At 48.7% G+C, this 18,693-nt stretch overlaps 1 protein-coding gene across 1 annotated transcript in view; it reads right to left on the minus strand.

Annotated features, from left to right (window-relative positions):
- LOC142572746 (uncharacterized) overlaps positions 1–18,693 on the minus strand; it is a 144,184-nt gene that overhangs the window by 91,866 nt on the left and 33,625 nt on the right. The window contains exons 2-3 of the mRNA XM_075682066.1: positions 2,339–2,598; positions 504–707 (exon numbers count right to left, since the gene is read on the minus strand). Of these exons, the coding sequence (XP_075538181.1) occupies positions 504–707; positions 2,339–2,500 (366 nt within the window). The 5' untranslated portion in view covers positions 2,501–2,598. The remainder of the gene's footprint in view (positions 1–503; positions 708–2,338; positions 2,599–18,693) is intronic.

Genomic DNA, 18,693 nt, shown 5'->3' on the forward strand with positions numbered 1-18,693 from the left:
TTTTGAGACCGAATCGAATGTGAATCGAACAGTGCCGGATGTGAATAGAATTCGAACCCAACGATCACGTGACCCACCTTCCCCCTAAATTTCTGTGTACCAGATGCTGCCTGCCCAGCTCCGGTAAAATGCATTGATTGCTCCCCCCATGCCCCCCCCCCCCCCGGAAGAATATTCTAGGTTACACCACTGCTTGTGCTTCAGTTTTATGTTTGATCGCACGCAGCTGACGATTTAAGATGTGCAAAATCTATTCGAGAAGTACTCGTATTTACGAATAATGACTTTTCAATTCGAAGACCAAATCAAATTGGACAATATTCGATTCGTTATTGAAAAGTTTTGAATGTTCGCACATCGCTACAGATAAGACTGTAGTTAAAGTTACGCCACATTCGAATCAGTCACGCGCATGCACTGGATAGACAAAGTTGACTTCACAATCTCGTTTACTCTTGCCCGATGCTACGAGGAAGGCATTTTTTTTTTCAACTGCGACTCACGTGGTCCCTAGTGTGCATGACCGCGGGGAAGTGCTGCACGAAGTAGGCGACCAGGGCGCGCTGCTGGAAGAGCACGGCCTTGTGCAGCGGGCTGGCGCCCTGCTGGTCGCGGCAGTAGGCTAGCTGCCGGCGCTCCTCGGCCAGGTTGCGCACCTCCTCCAGGCGGCCCTGCATGGCGCCCTCGTGCATCTCCTCCATCTGCGCCTGCGCAGTGGTGGCGCCGGCCACGGCGGCGAGCCCAAAGGCGGAAGGGTCGCTGAATAAGCCTTCGTCAGCACGTTCGCTCACATGCGCTAAATTCGTGCGTTCGACACTCGCGAAAAAGAAAATGCAGGCTGACAGTTCGTTGTGCAGAGGAGAGATATACCCTTTGCATACTCACGTGACAACGAAAGCGGTACGGTTAACGGTCAGCGTTGGCCAAGTGTGCGGTTAGCGAGACCCAAACTGTTGTGACAGTATGGCGAAAGTTTAGCCGGTAAACCGTATACTCTCAGGCCGATAGCGCAATAATCACAAAGCACAAAAAGAGGAACTCTCTGTGTCCTGTGTCCTCTGTGTCTATTGCTGTCTCTTTGTTTCCCTTCATAGCACAATATACTCGTCTGAGCCACCCCACGATATCCAAATTATGCCGCTCTTTGGTCATACCTGGCCCTTGCGCCATTAAACACCACACATTCAATTCAGTTATCTTCAATTGAATACGAAACCCAAATTGAAGGAACTGTGGCATGCATTAAGCTCGATGCCTAGCGATAAAGTTAGTACGTTTTGCTGCCCGAAGCGATGTGGTTTGTTCAAAGGTGACAATTCGGCTTCTTTCCATAATAGCGTAAACTGCTTGACGAGGCTTCGACAAAGGATTACTGTGAATAGATGCTTGCTCGCGCCCACTGCAGAAGCGATAGGCTCTCGCAGCAAATTCCAGTACTCAATGTCCTGTGTCAGCGCTCTTCTCAACTTTCATGTATGCGCGGACAAGGAAACCGTCGCATGTTGAAGCTGCATCCTCGTTTTAAACGTTGTCTCGCGGCTTTTGAGACGCATTTCACGTTTGCTTTGCGCCGTCTGTGTCGCCACAACAGTCTAGCTGAAGTTAGTATCAATTTTGCCGGAAGCTGACAGCCGCACTATGATTAAAGCGCTTCCGTACACTTCCGCATACATCCGACTTTGTATCGACACCGTTGATATCGATAAAAGACTTTTAAAAATTGTATGGTTAATCGGTCCCAAAATTACACGTTGACTTGAGGGACGCCGTATATTGGAGGGCTCCGGATAAATTTTCGACCACCTTGAGCACCTTAATATGTACCTAAATATAAGTAAACGAACGCTCTTTAGAATTTTGTCCCCACCAAAATACGCCCCCCCCCCCCCGGGCCACGGGAATCAAACTCATGACCATGTACTCAGCAGCGGAGCGTGGCCAGAGCCACTAGAGCGGCGAATTTTAAAAATTATTTAATTTTTCATTTTACTACCTCAAAGAACCGTTCGGTGAACGATATTGCTTAAGCAGTGGGTAACATCAATAAACGCTAATACATTTAATGCAATGCAAACACATAAACGGGAAATCAGCGAATATCAGACAGATAAGTATATTTAAATATACACACTTGAGTTCAAGGAAAATAAACCTTAGAAAAAAATAAATCATTTAAACATTACGTATGAATAAAATGAAAACAAAGTGATATACTAAACGTAATGGCGCGCAAGTAGAACACCTACTAACTACGGCAATGCTGTGTGTGTATTGTACACTGGGGTGTCAGGAGTCCATCCCATGGCTCCTGACACCTGCTACGCGCTGCAGCGTGTACCTGCACGGCGGGCACCTGCTTGAGGAAGCGGGCCACCTGCGGGATGCGTGAGGAGCGCCCGCGCAGCTGGTCCCCGTAGCCGTCGAGCAGCGCCTGCTCCAGCTTGTCGAGCGCGCCCAGCTTCAGCCAGAACGCGATCGGGTCGTCGCTGGCCGACGCCATGGTGCCCCCAAGGGCATGGTCCCCTGCGGGGGAGGGGGCTCCGGGCCACGCGCCCCCACTCTCGCAACGCTACGCCACGGCTGCGCCCGCCGTGCCACCTGCGCGAAACAGAGGGCGCTGTGTTGGGACGGCCCGTTCGGTGCACGGCGATAGGCCTAAGAACGGGTGACAGACGCGACACAAGACGAAACCATACACAACGCCAGCTGCTTCTTTTTCTTTTCTTTTTTGATAGAGGCATACACGCACGGAGGCTTTCGAGACTATATTGGCAAGTTCGTTCTCCGTTTCGCGCGCACAACGTAGACTGGGCAAATCAGAACATTCTCCCTGGTGTTGCATGGTGGTGCTTTATGGCAGGTTGCTACACGCGCTTGCGTGACAGCAAATTTTTCCCTAGAAAACGTGAGACCGCGTCTTACAGAGTGATTTACGTTTCAGGCAGCTACGCTGTCCATACGTGAAGCAGTACAACCAACACGGCAATATAAAGGAACAGACGGCGCACCCGTGTTTGTTGCCTTTATAAGACAGAGTGGGGTAAACTGCAAACAGTGATGTGGCTGGACCCGTCACATGCTTCGGTGAACCCGATAAAGGTGCTCTTTTGTCGATGTCGCCTGCGAAGCACTTACACATCGCTCGTGTTGCTAACCTTGCAACCGAAAATGCTAGTAAAGGAATAACTTCTCACCTGATCTGAAAGAAAGGGATCATGGGCCCTATAACGTAAAGGTATTCGAATATGTTTTTATTCCGAACTGCTGACGTCAAATTTGCGTAACCGCCGACGCAAGCACCAGGCTGTCATCCGCAGGCTTGTCTGACCAGACCAATCAAACGCTCTCCTCGTTGAGATGAGGTCACATTTGTTTGCTTGAAAAACGAATAACATTGCCTACACTGAGTCTTATCTAATTGGCTGAGAAGAGCCGAGGAGAATGCTCAAGTGGAGAGGGATTCGATGGGGCAGAGCCAGTTCGCTGAAAGTCGATAACCAGATGAAGAGGGTGGTGCCGGCGTCTGCGATTGGTACGCTTTCTCTTACTTAGCTTGCGGTGGCTGGTCGAGAATAGCGGCGGCATGCAACGGAAGCTTAAGAATGACGCTAATACGGATACTCAGCAAAGAATAGTTGGCAGAACAAAGTTGTAAACCCGCCGAAAGTGCTCGAAAACGTTACACGACCATGCAAAAAGCTTTACTGTATGCAAATAAACTCATGCTCCCCGGCAGGTGCGAGTAGCCAGTGCCTGAGCCATCGACGGCAGCCATCTTTTATTCCCTTCGGAACGGGGCAGCCTGCGGCTATTCAGAAGAAAACTCTGTTTTGTTCGGCATAGTAATGCATCTTTAACGCGTACACGTCACTCTGACGTGGTGAGTTCTCGTGGTTTTGTGACGTCGTGTGGCAGACAGGTCAAGTGGGTGTCGCCCGAAAACTTTTGACGAATAGCCGATCGCTGATAACGAAAATTCGTCGAATCATAAATAACTATTTTTCTTTTGTTCTTTCCAGTTGTGCATAATCAGTGTGTTCACGTCATATCAGGTGGGGAGCTTTCGCGATTTTCGTGACGTCGCGGGACAGACAGGTGAATTGGGGGTGTGATTCAATTATGTTTTTGACCTATGGCGGAAGGCTGATCGCAGAATCGGAATAGAAAAGTTTGGAACAACTTCCTCCATAAGCACAATTACTTCATGCATATAGAAATACGGAGCACGTCCTTTACTTTGAGCGTATGCGCGTCCCTGCGCGTCCGTACTGGCTCGAGGAAAGAAAACAATAACTAAAATGCTTCAGAGGCCGAAGCGCTTTGCTCTCTGCCGAGTGGAAGTATTCAACATGGCTGCCTCCGTGTGGAGTACGCAGTGGCCACACTGTTTCCGTCATTATCATCGGTCCCCGGCCGGGACTGGCGCGCCGCTTAGATACATCGCTGAGCACTGCGGCTGCTGCTACCGCCCGCTGTCGGCGGCCACGGTCGAGCGCGTCTCTACCGGCGCGGAAACAAGCGTGCGAGCGTTTCCGCATTTTGTCCGCGCACCGCCTACAGAGCGACGCTGGTCGCGTTGAGCGCAGTGCTTCTGCTCCTTCTTCGATCTCTTTTCTTTCTCTCTTTCGCTCCTGTATCTCTCGCTTTCGCTTTTGCGCGCCGCGAATCTAAAGCCCTCTGCGTGCATGGCCCACTTGCAGCACTCTTTGAATTGCACGTCACAGCTTGCGCGAACGGACGAAAGAGTGCGCTTTTCTCTACCACGCGTCTTGCATCTGTGAGGCCAACCAGTTGTTGCTGTTGTTGGGCAAGCCTTTATTGAATTTCGAAATTGCGGCATCTGCTAGTTCAAGCTTCGTCAAGTAAGAGCAAATGCATTGAAGGATGGAAGAATAAAGGAAGTAAAGGAACGTACAATATCACGAAAGGGGACACTGGCAGGAAGGCATAAAAGGAGGTGACCGTGGTAGATGGAAGAGTGGATAGTTTCTCAGAGCATGTCAATCAAGCCGGAAAGCAGAAAAAGAAAGAAAGAAAGAAAGAAAGAAAGAAAGAAAGGAAGAAAAAAAGAAAAAGTCGCAGTTTCACCCGACAGGCGAAGCAGTGATTGCGATAGCATGTTACTAAACAGCTATGTGACGCAAGGTTAGTCGTTTTATCAGCTGAACAAAGTGCTGTAAGCATTCGCTTACTAACTAAATAAACAAGCACGTTGTAGCGCGCGCACAGGCAAGCGGGAACACATCTCATTCCATGACCGCGCACACTCGCTGTCCTAACGCTGGCGTGATGAAGCGCGGCAGCAGCGTCGAGCGAATTGTCCTTCGTGCTGCCTCTCGCTTCAACACGTTCTAGGCGCGCGAGAACGCGGCGCACACGAAGCCATCAGCTATCTCAGGTCTGCTAGCCTTCGAACTCATCGCAAATTCGCTCCAAGATAGGACGCGCGCGGCGGCGCTCAGCTTCCGCAGCTGGAGTTGAAGAGGAGATGCGGACTAACCAGTCACAAAAAACAAATCCTGACAATAATATGTTTATTACGATTTGATCGTGTTTGTGGGCTCATTTATTGTGTCACGTGGCTGGGTGATTGCTAACACAAGCTCTTCAGTGATTATTTATGATATACCGTTAATAAATGTGCCAAAGTTACGTCGTTTCGTTCTAAAGTGATGTTCGCTTTATTGAAACAAAGTTATGGATGAAGGATGATCTTTTTAAAATTTCCCATATGACCTCGTAAATGCAGATTAAATATATTTTATTTTATTGCACTACCAGTCATGTCCTGTTTTAACACGAGAATAATTGAAACGACAGCTTAAAACACACACCCAAATTAATTATTGACTGCAAGAATAGGGAGCAAGAAAAAAAACTAATCCTTCGCCTTTTATCGCAAAAAGAAGCCAATCGAGTATCCCGTCAGACGTGGTAGTGTTTTTCGGTCAAATTGTCGTGTGTATAAAAATGCGGGCTTTATTTTTCCTCCTTGCACTGCGGCTTTCTTTTTTTTTCCCCTTACCATTACCGTGAGAGCTGTTATAAACAAGTCCCGTACATAAATCTGTACTCTATGACGGCAAGTGATAAAAAGAAACAAGAAAATGCCGTAAAAAATTTATACCCAACGCATTTTGTCATTGCGGCAACACCGCACGCATCCATTGCAGTTTGGCATTCCTCAGGCCAGAGCGCATTTAAAATAAAAATTCTGGGGTTTTACGTGCCAAAACCACAATGCGATTACGAGGCACACCGTAGCCTCCGCCTAATTTCAACCACCAGGTAACGTACACCCAATGAACGCTACACTGGGGTTTTTGCATTTCTCCCCCATCAAGATGCGATCGCCGCGGCTGGGATTCGATCCCACGACCACGTGCTTAGCAGTGCAACGCCATATCCGCTAATCCACCGCGGCGGCTACAGCGCGTTTCGATCTTCGCACACTGTTTTGACATCGAGTAAACCTTACTGGATGGTCGCCAGCTGCTCTTCAGGAGGCGTTCCTGTGCCGTCAAGTTTGATTTGCGGCGTGACCTGTCTATCTGTCTACACGATCGAATCCATCGGGAACGTTCATTCCGACTGTCGCAATTCGCTAGACGGCTGACAGACTGGAGTCATTTGGCGGTCCTGTCACACGTCGATTTAGTATGAGCATGTTAGCGTACTGCGAAAATAATTGTGGGAAAGGGACAGTGTCGCAATTTTGTTGGTATGAGAAGGTTATCGATGTATTTGTTGAATCATTTGCAACTGCGGTCCGCGGTCCAACGGCAGGCCGTAGACAAGCTGCACAGTGAAGTCACACAGTTGCCTCTGCCGTGACGTTCCTCGTGGTAGAAAAAAAAAGGGGGGAAACTCTCAATTGCCTCGAGTTTTCTCAGCCCGCATGATTAAAAACATGTGGCCGAATGTTCAAAACCTAACAAGGGAAAGATGCGAAGCGTCGAACTTCTAATACGTGTCAACGCAGTCTTATTTTCTTTCTTTCTTCTTTTTGTTGTTGCTGTATTATACATGTCTGTTTGTAAACTGCGATGAGCCGTTAGCACCGATGTACAAAATACGCTCACAGTAAAGATCGACCTCCACGCGTCCACTTCTGTCAAGTGTCATCATCTTTGCCGCGCGAATGGTGCGTACGTCATTCGTCGGTGATAGTATATATGGCTTCTTTTGGAACATATCCCCACACTCCCGCTTGATCGATTCCACAGTGGCACAACCTTGTCGACTTGCTAAACCTTCAGCTATAGTGGACCGGTTAAGCTTATCGCCGTGGTACGTATGCAAAAGCGTCCTGTGCATTTGTGGTCTGAATGTCGCTGCACGGGAAAATGCGCCTCGATAGCGAAATATATAACAAATTCAAAAAGTATTGTTACGCACAGAAAAGCATCCCAGTTTTCGTCTGGGTAAATCGGTGGGTCGGTGGTAAATCAAGGTTCGGTAGTAACATCGCGTGGTAATGCATGCCGTGGAAACAGAAGCAATCTAGGTATCCATAAAATTAGGCTGATGATGATGATTTATTTATTTATTTTCAAATATTGCAGCCCTAAACCGGGCTATTGCAGGAGTGAAGTACAACAAACGCAAGAAACAGAAACAAAGGCAGCTGAACATAATATATAAAAAAGGGACAGCAATCGTATGACACTAGTGCTTCTACAAAATCAGACAGTGCCAATTCACGAACAGAATCAGGTAACTTGTTCCAGTAGTCGACAACTCTCGGGAAATAACTGTGTCTGAACATGTTAGTGCACGCAAAGAAAGGCTTTAGGTTGAGGGTGTGACAACGTCTGCTTGTAAGAGCACTGGCATACGTGATGTAGCCATCAGCAGATAATCGACAACATGAGTGAATAATTGAATGTAATTATGATGACGATGACAACGACGACGACGACGATTATACGAATGGTTGTTGTATTATACTATCTTCAGAACCTACACCAACACATTCCTTCAGGCCATCACAACCGGTGTTCGAGAACTAAAAAATAAAATTAATGAATTAATGCCGTTTGACTTCTGGACCAATCTAGGTTACTGCGGAAGCTGGTGGCAACCGAGTGGCCATATGACCACGCAGTAAAATTAGTCATAAACAGGTTTACAAGTATATGGCATTGAAATGCTCATAGCCCATGGCAGCAGAGTACATTTCTTGAGCACAGACCAGAAGGCAAGAAGATATTTAGCGGCAGTGATACGTGACAAAGTGCCACCATTGACCACAACATGTATATGTTCAGTCGCCACCAAACTCTTGTTCGGTGGCGAACGTGCCCGTTCGAGTACGAGAAAGGTCAAGGAAGACAAAAGATACCTATTCGTTTCAAAATGGCAGAAACAGAAAAATAAATTATGCGGGTTTATTAAAGAAATCATGCACTTGAAGCATTTATTTGCTGCTTCAGTTATAGTTATAGTAGCATTTGTTGTTTCTTAGCGTGATTCTAGAGAACAAAGCCGACAACCAGCACATCCGCAGTGGTTGTACAGACGGCTATACGTATATGGTCGCATGGTTAAATTGGAAGATAAGCGATGGAAAAGTTTCTGTCAGTCGCTTGATCCCCGAAAATCGCTCTCGCACATATGGAGAACGGTTAGGGGTCTTCGCTCCTCTCCGCATCAAAGAAAGCCCTTCGCTGCTCTGGCCCTTTACCAACTCTGCTCGGAACTTCAAGTGGCTGAAGAGTTCTGTGCACGGGTTGCTGGGTCCGTGGCCATCATTACTGAAGCAGCATTGAATGACATCCCTGAGGCACGTGTACCAGAAATGAACGTGCTATTTTCACACGAAGAGCTCGATGCTGCGTTGGCGACCAGCAGGCGTTATTCGTCAACAGGACCTGATGGCATCACGTATGCTGCCCTATGCCACCTTGGACATGACGCACGTGATGAGCTGCTCAACTACTACAATGAGTCTTGGCAGAACGGCGTCGTTCCTAAACAGTGGAAATCGAGCCGCTTGATTTTCGCCATTCTGAAACCTGGAAAATCTCCGCTTGAGCTCTCATCATATCGTCCGATTGCGCTTTCGAGCTGCGTCGGCAAAGTGATGGAAAGAATGATTCTTGCTCGCTTGGAATGGTACCTAGAACGATTCAACATCTATCCGGACGCCATGACAGACTTTCGTCGAGGTCGCACGTCCATCGACAACGTCATCGACATCGTAACATGTGTCCAAAATCAAAAAAAGCCTCAAGCGCCTATCTGCGGCACTTTTTCTAGATATAAAAGGAGCATACGACAACGTCGCCCATGAGGCCATACTGAACTCACTTGAGGCTGTTGGAGTTGGTGGACGGATATATAAATGGATTCGGGACTATTTGACTGAGAGGCGTTTTTTCTTACAGACCGAAGACGGCCCAACTTCAGACCGTTACATCTGTCGTGGTGTGCCGCAGGGTGGAGTGTTGAGCCCTATTTTGCTCAACCTCGTCCTGGTAGGACTAGCGGATTACCTACCGCAGACAGTTCATGTCTCAATATACGCCGACGACATTAGCATCCGGTCCTCTGCGTTGACTCGCCCTCAGCTAAGAGCCAGGCTTCAGCGGGCGGCAACCATGATGGCGTCTTATCTCCGAGAACAAGGCCTCAGTGTGTCTACTGAAAAGTGCACATTACTTGGTTTTACGCACAAACAAATGTCATTGTATCCTGTTTCCATCAATGGTCAAGCTGTATCCTATGTTAAGACGCATCGCTTTCTGGGCGTCATCATTGACCGCAACCTCTCGTGGAGCCCTCACTGCGTCTATCTGAAGAAGAAGTTTGTCGCCATTGCTCAGGTCTTCAAATTTCTCTGCGGGAAAAACTGGGGTACACCAGTCCATTCTATGTTGCAGCTGTACAGGGTTTTGTTTCTCGGACTCCTACGTTACAGCCTACTAGTGTTGTCAAATGCATGCAAGACGAACTTTCGCGCCTTGGAGACATACAAGGTCAAGCCCTACGCACGTGTTTAGGGCTGCTTCGGTGCACCTCAACAGCAGCAACAAGCGCCATCGCGGGAGATCATATAATCCAGACACATGTAGCTGTCGACTCTCTCAGAGCGCACATTCGCCATCTGTCAAGGATCCCTGACCATCATTTGGCCACCCCCTACAGCCGAGAGACCTCAAGCGACCTTTTCACGAGTGATTAGCGCTCATCAAGAGTGCATACTGGCATCTTTTACACCGGCGGCGAAACCTTCCTCTCCCCTGTGGCGCCTGCGACAGCCTCAAGCGAATTTTGCTATTCCTGGAATTACAAAAAGGTCCAATCATCCAGCGCCGGCTCTGAAGCAACTTACGCTCCAATTACTGCACCAGACACATCATGACCACATTCATATATATACCGATGGTTCGACCTCACCTACCAGCTCAACTGCCGCATTCGTCGTTCCAGCCAAGAACGTTACAGTTAAATTCAAATTGTCGCACACGACTACATCTACATCGGCAGAACTTGCAGCTCTCCACGCCGCTATGATGTACAACTCCGAAGAGCCAACAGAGAAGTGGGTCGTATTTTGTGACTCTAAAGCAGCCCTTCACAGCAGCAAGTCTGCATTACGTCACAGAACTTTCGAGCAGATGATATCTGACATCAGGGAAGTTCACCACCATGCTATTGAAAGACGACACCACATTATATTTCAATGGATCCCTGCTCACTGTGGCATCGGTCGGCAACAACCTAGCTGACAAGGCTGCCCGGTGTGCCCAGGAAGGTACCAAGACGCGTCCAACACCTTTGGCGAGGTCGGACGCTGCCAGAGAACTTCGCCTACTTGCACGCAAGAAGTCACAAGATCTCTGGATTTCAACTGCCTTCAATTGCAGATTACGTAAACTGGACCCCACGCTACGACTACAACTACCATCTAGCCTTTCCCGCGGCGAAACAGCCTTGTTTTGTCGCTTGTGGCTGGGAGTGCGTTCACGAACGCATACTCCTACCGTATGGGAATGGCCAAGAGCCCGATGTGCGACTTCTGTGGGTGCGAGGAGACTATCGAGCACCTATTGTGTGCCTGCCCTCGCTACGATGTCCAACGCCTCTCCCTGCGGGCAACATTACGCCGACTGGAATCGAGACCGTTCACCGAGTCAAAGATACTCGAACCGTGGACACAACCATCACTGGCTCGAAAAGCGATTCGTGCACCAGTGCAGTACTTCAAGTGCACCGGCTTAAGAGACTGTTTATAGTGTCCTTGTGTATGGTGTCCCTCCCACACGTACTCAGTGCTTACTCTCTCCCTTCCTTCCTCTTTCTATTCCCTTTTCTCCCACTCCCAGTGTAGGGTAGCAAACCGGATGCTATTCTGGTTGACCTCCCTGCCTTTCCTATCCTTGTTTTCTCTCTCTCTCTCTATACGTATATGCCAACTCTATATGTGTGCTGTCCTCTGTTGAGTCATGTCTGGCGAGGACGTTGTCCCTGAAACAGAAGTCAGTAGGATACCTCGAGAAATCCCGCCTGCTGCGGTAGATAAGCAGAGGCCAAATACCATTAGTAGACCAGCCTTTCCGGATTCTTATAGAAGGCAGGCTCCTCGCTCTGTCTCTACATCTCCGCGATTTTCCTTCAGAAGTAGAGAATGGGAGAGGAAAGGGAAATGTAAATGACATTGAGCCAGCAACATAAAATAAAGTGAGGGTGTCAGTTAAGCAACGTCTGGACCTCAATCGGCATTGAACTTTCTTTGAAGTGCAGAGGATGTCCACAGCTGCAAATTATTATCGCTATTAGGCAGAAGCAACAGCCCAGAAAGCTTGTAGCTGGGCTGATTTATCATTCATATGAATACGTTGCCTCAGAAAGCAAAAGAACACTCTCACATGTACGCGCGCACTCGCACACATTAACACTCACACACATCAACCCCAAGACAAGAACATGTTCCAGCGCGTAAATGAAAAATGAAAATATGTACAGAGTCAAAAGGACGGATGAAAAGGTAGAGCACTGGTCTTCAACTGTATTAACCTTGAAAGGAATGATAGTAAGTCACGTGGTTACAGAAAAAGGTGGTGAGACCTTGGTGACACCTACACAGAAGCAAAGGGGAGGGGGGAGAAAATCGAGTTCTTTTCTCACCAATCCAATACAAGAAACGCTCACATCATTGAAAGTCTCATTTTATTTACAAAACGCTTCCCGTAATAATCTGCATTTACCTCATTGTATTTTCGAAGAACACGTATGTTGTTAAGTACGGGAGTGCAATGGAATTTTCCGCAATGACTAGCAAGATAGCCTGATCCCACCAAAGCCTGCACCTGCACACGGTTCTCCCGCAATCTGTCATTAACGCACCTTCCCGTCTGACTCACACATTCCTTTCCACACGACAGGTGTATATTATAAACAGCCCCGCATTACAAGGAATGAAGCGTCCAGCGTGCTTTTGCGCACAAGCGTCACTTTTGCCCGGTGGCTAATTGACAGCTCGGTACATACATGCTAACTTGTTCGGTGCTGAAAACAGCACAGGAGCGCCACATTTTACTGGCCACAGTCTTGAGGCGGTGGGAAAATATTGCGGCAGAACTCATCTCCCGGTGGATGTCGACGAATGCGCTTAGCATTGAATAAATGTAGCGACATAACGTATTGCCACCGTCGAAACAAATTATGTATGAGGCATACACAGCAACGGGATTTCTTTTTCGCACTTTCCAAAGAACACTCGTCGCCATCTAGCGCCGCCTCCGCGAAGCCTGCACGTGGCCTCCGAAATGCATGGCGTGCCGATGCGTGCGAACGCTGAGAAACGGGTCACGCGGCAACCGGGCGGCTCTCTTGCGCTTCGTTCTGGACCCACTGCGGAATCTAGTGGCACTGCCGAGAAGTCCGTGTGTGACCTGCAGGAGGAGTTACATTGGGCTCCAGTGCCCGAGAACGCTGAGAATTATTTCCTCGCTTGCAGCACACTCAGTGACGCATACTCAGTGTCCCAAGTTGGCGAGAGGCTCCTTGAGCGGTACATAGCCAGCGCATTCATGGCGCAGCTCATTAGGCGTGGAAGGCGTTCATTGAAAAGCGGAACATACCAAGTGCATTTCTGGCGCAGCCTGCTAACGCTCGCTTAAGCACTGGCGTCGAAGACGTTCATTGAAGCGCGGTACACACCTACTGGCACAAACCCACTGACCCAAGTTGACATCAAAGAGGTTCATGGAAGACCAGCACAGACGAGGTAACACATACCCAGTGATCCAAGTTCGGCGACAAGGAGTTTCTTCGAACAGCGGTACCTACCCTGTACCGCATCTACAGTGACCCATGCCGGCACCAAAGATGTTCGTTGAAGGGCGGCACTTATGTACACATTGCCACATGCTCAGTGACCCAAGTTGGTCTGATGGCTGGTTTCGAAAGCTGTTCCCTCAGCACAGCAGCCCGATGCGCTACCCATTAGACCACGGACTACCCAGTGAGCCAGGTAGGCTGGAAAATGGTCATATAGAAACATGCATATATCTACAGATACAACCCCCCCCCCCCCGGAGAGCGCGTTAAGTACCGTAATAATGCTAACGCATTAAAACTGTGCAAGTAGGGCACAACGACTGGCCATCTTTCTTTTTTGCCTTTGACGAGGCTTTCTACTGCGGAGGCCACAATTTCTTGTGGAAATCCTGCCGTTTTTAGCCACTGAACTTGTTCTGCAACGTTCGCTGCGAGCTGGTGCACACACGACCGCGTGAGGGACGCACACATGCAGTTATTGGCAAATATACCACGGTTTACAACTTATGATTGGGCTATATCACAGAGTAAAATGCCCTAATTTGACCGAAGAAAGTACCTCCCGCACATATGTTTTCCCCAAACGAATATCCCAAGGAGAATTTCCCCCAAAAGAAATATCTAAAAACAGCAGGCGACGTTGCACAGGGAACTCACGTGTGAAAATGAGACTTGGAGCAAATGATTCCAACACTTCAAGGACGCTCGTTAAAACTGTGCTTCCCTCCTTAGACCCATCAAAATTCAAAACCACAAGATAATCGTGTTCATATCTGAAAACCTTCACCGCCTTGCATTCGCCTATTTTTGCCGTTATACGTTTGTCACGTTGGTATAAAAACAGGTCGTTTAAAAAAAGCGTTACACGGGAACAAATGCATACACCAGTCCTTTGAACAAAATTCTGATGCGTGATAAAAGGAGACGAGAAGTAAAAAGTAAGCATTTCAAGGAATCACTCTATCTTCTCTGCCGTCTTTATGTCTCTGCACTTATATTATTTTTCTTATGCGCTAAAACATGTCTTTGTCTAAGTTACAACTAGCCCAAGTTTCTAAAACACCCACACGAGCACCCCAACAAATGACGCCCCCCCCCCTCTTTTTTTTTTTACTCACGAACTTGTGTGAAAAAGTGCGTGTGTGAGTGCGTGCTTGCCCACATGTGAGAGTGTTCTTTTGCGCTCTGAAGCAATGTATTAAGACATGAGCCCAGGGACGCTATAACGTAAAGCTAGTCCAAACTTTTCTATTCCAATTCTGCAATCGGCACACCGCAATTGGTCAAAAACTTCTTGAACCAGCCCCACTTCGCCTGTCTGTCACGCGACGTCAAGAAAACCGCGATAGCTTCTCATCTAGCATGACGCATACACACTGATTATGCATGATTGGACCGAATAAAAGAAAAACAGGTATTTTTGATTCGACGCCTTTTTGCCATTAGCCCTCGGCTATTGGTCAAAAGTTTTCTGGCTGCCCCCCCCCCCCTCACCTACCTGTCACGCGACGTCGCAAAACAGCGAAAAATCACCGCGCCAAAGTGACGTGTACGCATTAAAGATGCATTTATATGCCGAACAAAGCTGAATTTTCTTCTGAGTAGCCGCAGGCTACACCGTTCAGAAAGGAATAAAAGATGGCTGCCACCGGTCGCTCAGGCACTGGCTACTCGCACCTGCCGGAGAGCATTGGTTCATTTGCGAACAATAAACCTTTTTTGCGTGGCCGTGTAACGTTATCAAGCACTTTCGGAACGTTTACGACCTCGCTATGCCAACTCGTCTTTGCTGAGGATCCGCTTTAGCGGCATTCTTAACCTTCCGTTGCATACCACCGCGATTTTCGACCAGCCACCTCAAGCTAAGTAAGGGAAAGCCGACCAATCGTAGATGCCGGTACCACCCTCTTCATGCGGTTATCGATTTTAAGTGCACTGGCTCGGCCCCATCGAAACCCTCTCCACTTGAGCGTGCTCCTCGCCTCTTGTCTTGTCTTGAGCGGCTTGTCAGATAAGACAAGCCGCTCAGTATAGGTAATGTTATTCGTTTTTAAAGCAAACAAAAATGACCTCCTTAAACCGAGGAGAGCGTTTGACTGGCCTGTTCAGACAACCCTGCGGGTCACCGCCCGATGCTTGCGTCGGCGGTTACGAAAATTTGACGTCAGGAGATTGGTATAAAAACATATTGGAATAGTTTTATGTTATAGGGCCCCAGGGCTACTAAACACGCTAGCCAGCGCAGAGGAAGCACGACGGCGATGGGTATTGAGGTTACTGAAGAAAGTAACAGTAAAGAAGAAGGAAGGAGTAGTCAACAGCATGACGCGCGGCATTTCTGACAAGAGCAAACTGTTGGATAGAATGCTTTACGGGTGCAAGCCCTCGGCGCGCGAGCTTTTTTCGCTTAAACTTCTGAGCGCCGACGAATCTGTTGTCGAAGAAGACGACATAGAAAGTCGCGCGTGAACGGCCCCTATGAGAAGAGTGAGAAAACATCATAGGTGGTGGAACGGAGACGTCGGCAATCTTGGAATGGACCGAAATATCGCCTTAGCAGCATCTCAGAGAGGCACCGTGCCAACTGAGCAGAGCCTAAACTTGCACTCTGTCGCCGACTTCGGAAACAAGTTTGTCTACGCCTCCAGACATCATGGTCTCGGTGGTCGCTGTCTCGCATACGGCTAAGCGGTCGTAATTCCCCAGCGCGTGACATGAAGTCCGTGTCAATGCCGGACTTCATGTGCAGCAATGACAATGTGCAGCAAGGAAACTTCGCTATCTTGCTCGCTCAACGACGCAACATTTCCGGAGATAATTCTCCGGTCAGGTGCGGGATGCATACTCTGGACACCTTGATACGGCTGCAAGCACCAAACGGCCGTTCGTCCTTTGCCGCGCGAATCCGGCAGGCAGAAAGCAGAGAAGGTGACGGAGGCTCCTCCGCCAGCACTGCAACGATGCAAGAGTAATGGGTGCGAAGCGAGTAGTGCGCACACCGTCCGTTAAGCAGGTGCCGCAGCAGGCATCAGCGCGGTGCCATCGCGTTGACTACGCACAGTATATGCGAGAGCAGAAGGCGAGAGGGAGCTGCGAAGGGGCGAGATTGGGAGACGGGGAAAACGCGACAGCGGCGGCAGCGACGCGTGCGGCATGACCAAGTGGCCGAGCTCCGCACCGGGGCACTCAACTCGGGGACGGACCCCCGTCGAAGTGCCACTCATTATGCAGCCAACGGCACGCATCGACCGGCCGAATATCGTCGCCCGGCCGCCGAGCACCGGCAGTCCACGCGGCAGCGCCTGCCCATTATGCTTCCCTACACGCTGTGCTTCTCGCTTAATTTGCGTCTCTTGGTTTCGTTTGGCTCTTGGATCGCTATTTGGGTTTCCTGTTTCACCGAAATATGCTACATTAACATTTTCTGCCCATTTCTTTTTTTGCTTTCTTTTCAAAATTTCGGTAGAAGTCATGGAGAGAACGAGAGAGACAAGGGATGGCGGACAGATTAACCAAGGTTGGACCCGATTGGCTGCCTTACACGCGGGGAAGCGGTAAAGGGGAAAGACTGATGTGACGGAAGAAAGAGCGGATAAGCACACACCCGCAATAAGTGCTCGCCCACGTATACAGCCAAACGCAGATATAAAGGAATGGTTTCATGCCCTAAAGACAGTTCGGCATATAAAGAAATCTAATAGATTCGAAACAGGGTATTAGGAACTTTTATAGTGGGTCCAGTCGCCGGTAGAAAGAACAAAGCTGCGCCACCTCTGAAATACCCAAAGGCAACCAGATTCTCGCAGCTGCATTTGTAAAGAACAAAGCAATCAGATACTATGCGCCGTATCGATAAGCTATCTGTCACGTTGTGCATCTTATTGTACCGTACCCGGTTACGCGCAAGCATGCTCAGCTGCATGAAAAAAAAAAAGAAAAGCATGTTTGGAAAGCCTGCACGCACAGAAAAAAAAAGGAAAGAAAGTCGTTGTGGGCGACCTTATTGCGCAGATTGCAGGCGCACTCAGAGTACGATATGTCTAATGCCCGGTTCATTTTAAGCGATTTACAATTTATTTTGCACGGATAACGTAAAAAATATCGCGTGCTCAATGCAGGGCACAGTTACCTCTACCCGGTTTTGTTATAATCGGGCTTGGCAGTAGTCGCAAGCACTCCTATATTGCAGGGTTCTTTGTCTCTGGAGGACAGCGTAGAGGTGAGCAAGTGTAGGTCGTTGTTGCGTAAGCAATGGGGCAGCGAGCCAATGCATTCACGTGGAAACAAAGCGAGGAAGTTCATGGTTGTGTTCCGATGTGCATCGAGAAGAAAAAGAAAGACAATGGAGTAGCGACACGACACGCGTTTATCGGTATTACATTACATTGGACTGAAAGCGTTCCGCTCAACCGCTTGCGCCACTTTCTCTCGTAACCACCAGACGAGGTCGATCTCCTAGCTATTGAGCAAGTGCCCAACCACTATGCTTTCCATAGACGCATAAACTCCTCAGGTCGCATCTCAACCTATGTATCTGGACGGCAGCTCTCATGAAGAGCGCAGTGGTAGCCTTTCCTTAATCGCCGGGTCGAAGCGAAAGCGTGCATTCTGGTGACCCAAAGGGCCGATTTTCGCAACGGTTCTCGTTCTTTTCTTTTGTTTGTCTTTCACGTAGTAAATCTAGAAAAAGAGGGGGGGGGGGGCGAAATGGTAATGAGGTTGTTCGGAAACACCGAAGTATTATCCTGTTGCAATGGAATAGCTAATGGGAAAAGAGGGAATACAGAATTGTTGATCGATGATGAGTCTGCAGGGCTAGAGCAGAGAGACAGTTCGCTTTCACTGTAGAGAGGATAAGAACAAAGAGGTTAACCTAGGGCGTCCTCGACGCTTATGGAACATTTGACGAAGGAAACTTAGCGTAAACAGGGCATGCCGAAATTAGACATAAGCAACAAGCCATGCGAGTTTGAAGCAAGAGCGCACGCGTAGGCTGGCTCCGGTGACGACGGTTAGCAGTCAACGGGCCGCACCGGTTCTATGACAATGACATGTTTATTTATTTATTTATTAAAAATATATGTAGATCTCGTATCTAACGAATGCTAGCGCGGTGAAAAACGCACTCGTCATATATAAATAAATTATGGCGTTTTACGTGCCAAAACCACTTTCTGATTATGAGGCACGCCGTAGTGGAGGACTCCGGAAATTTCGACCACCTGGGGATCTTTAACGTGCACCTAAATCTAAGTACACGGGTGTTTTCGCATTTCGCCCCCATCGAAATGCGGCCGCCATGGCCGGGATTCGATCCCGCGACCTCGTGCTCAGCAGCCCAACACCATAGCCACTGAGCAACCACGGCGGGTAACGCACTCGTCATCGATGCCGACGTTCCGTATG

This window comes from Dermacentor variabilis, chromosome 2, assembly GCF_050947875.1.
Source record: "Dermacentor variabilis isolate Ectoservices chromosome 2, ASM5094787v1, whole genome shotgun sequence".
Taxonomy (NCBI): domain Eukaryota; kingdom Metazoa; phylum Arthropoda; class Arachnida; order Ixodida; family Ixodidae; genus Dermacentor; species Dermacentor variabilis.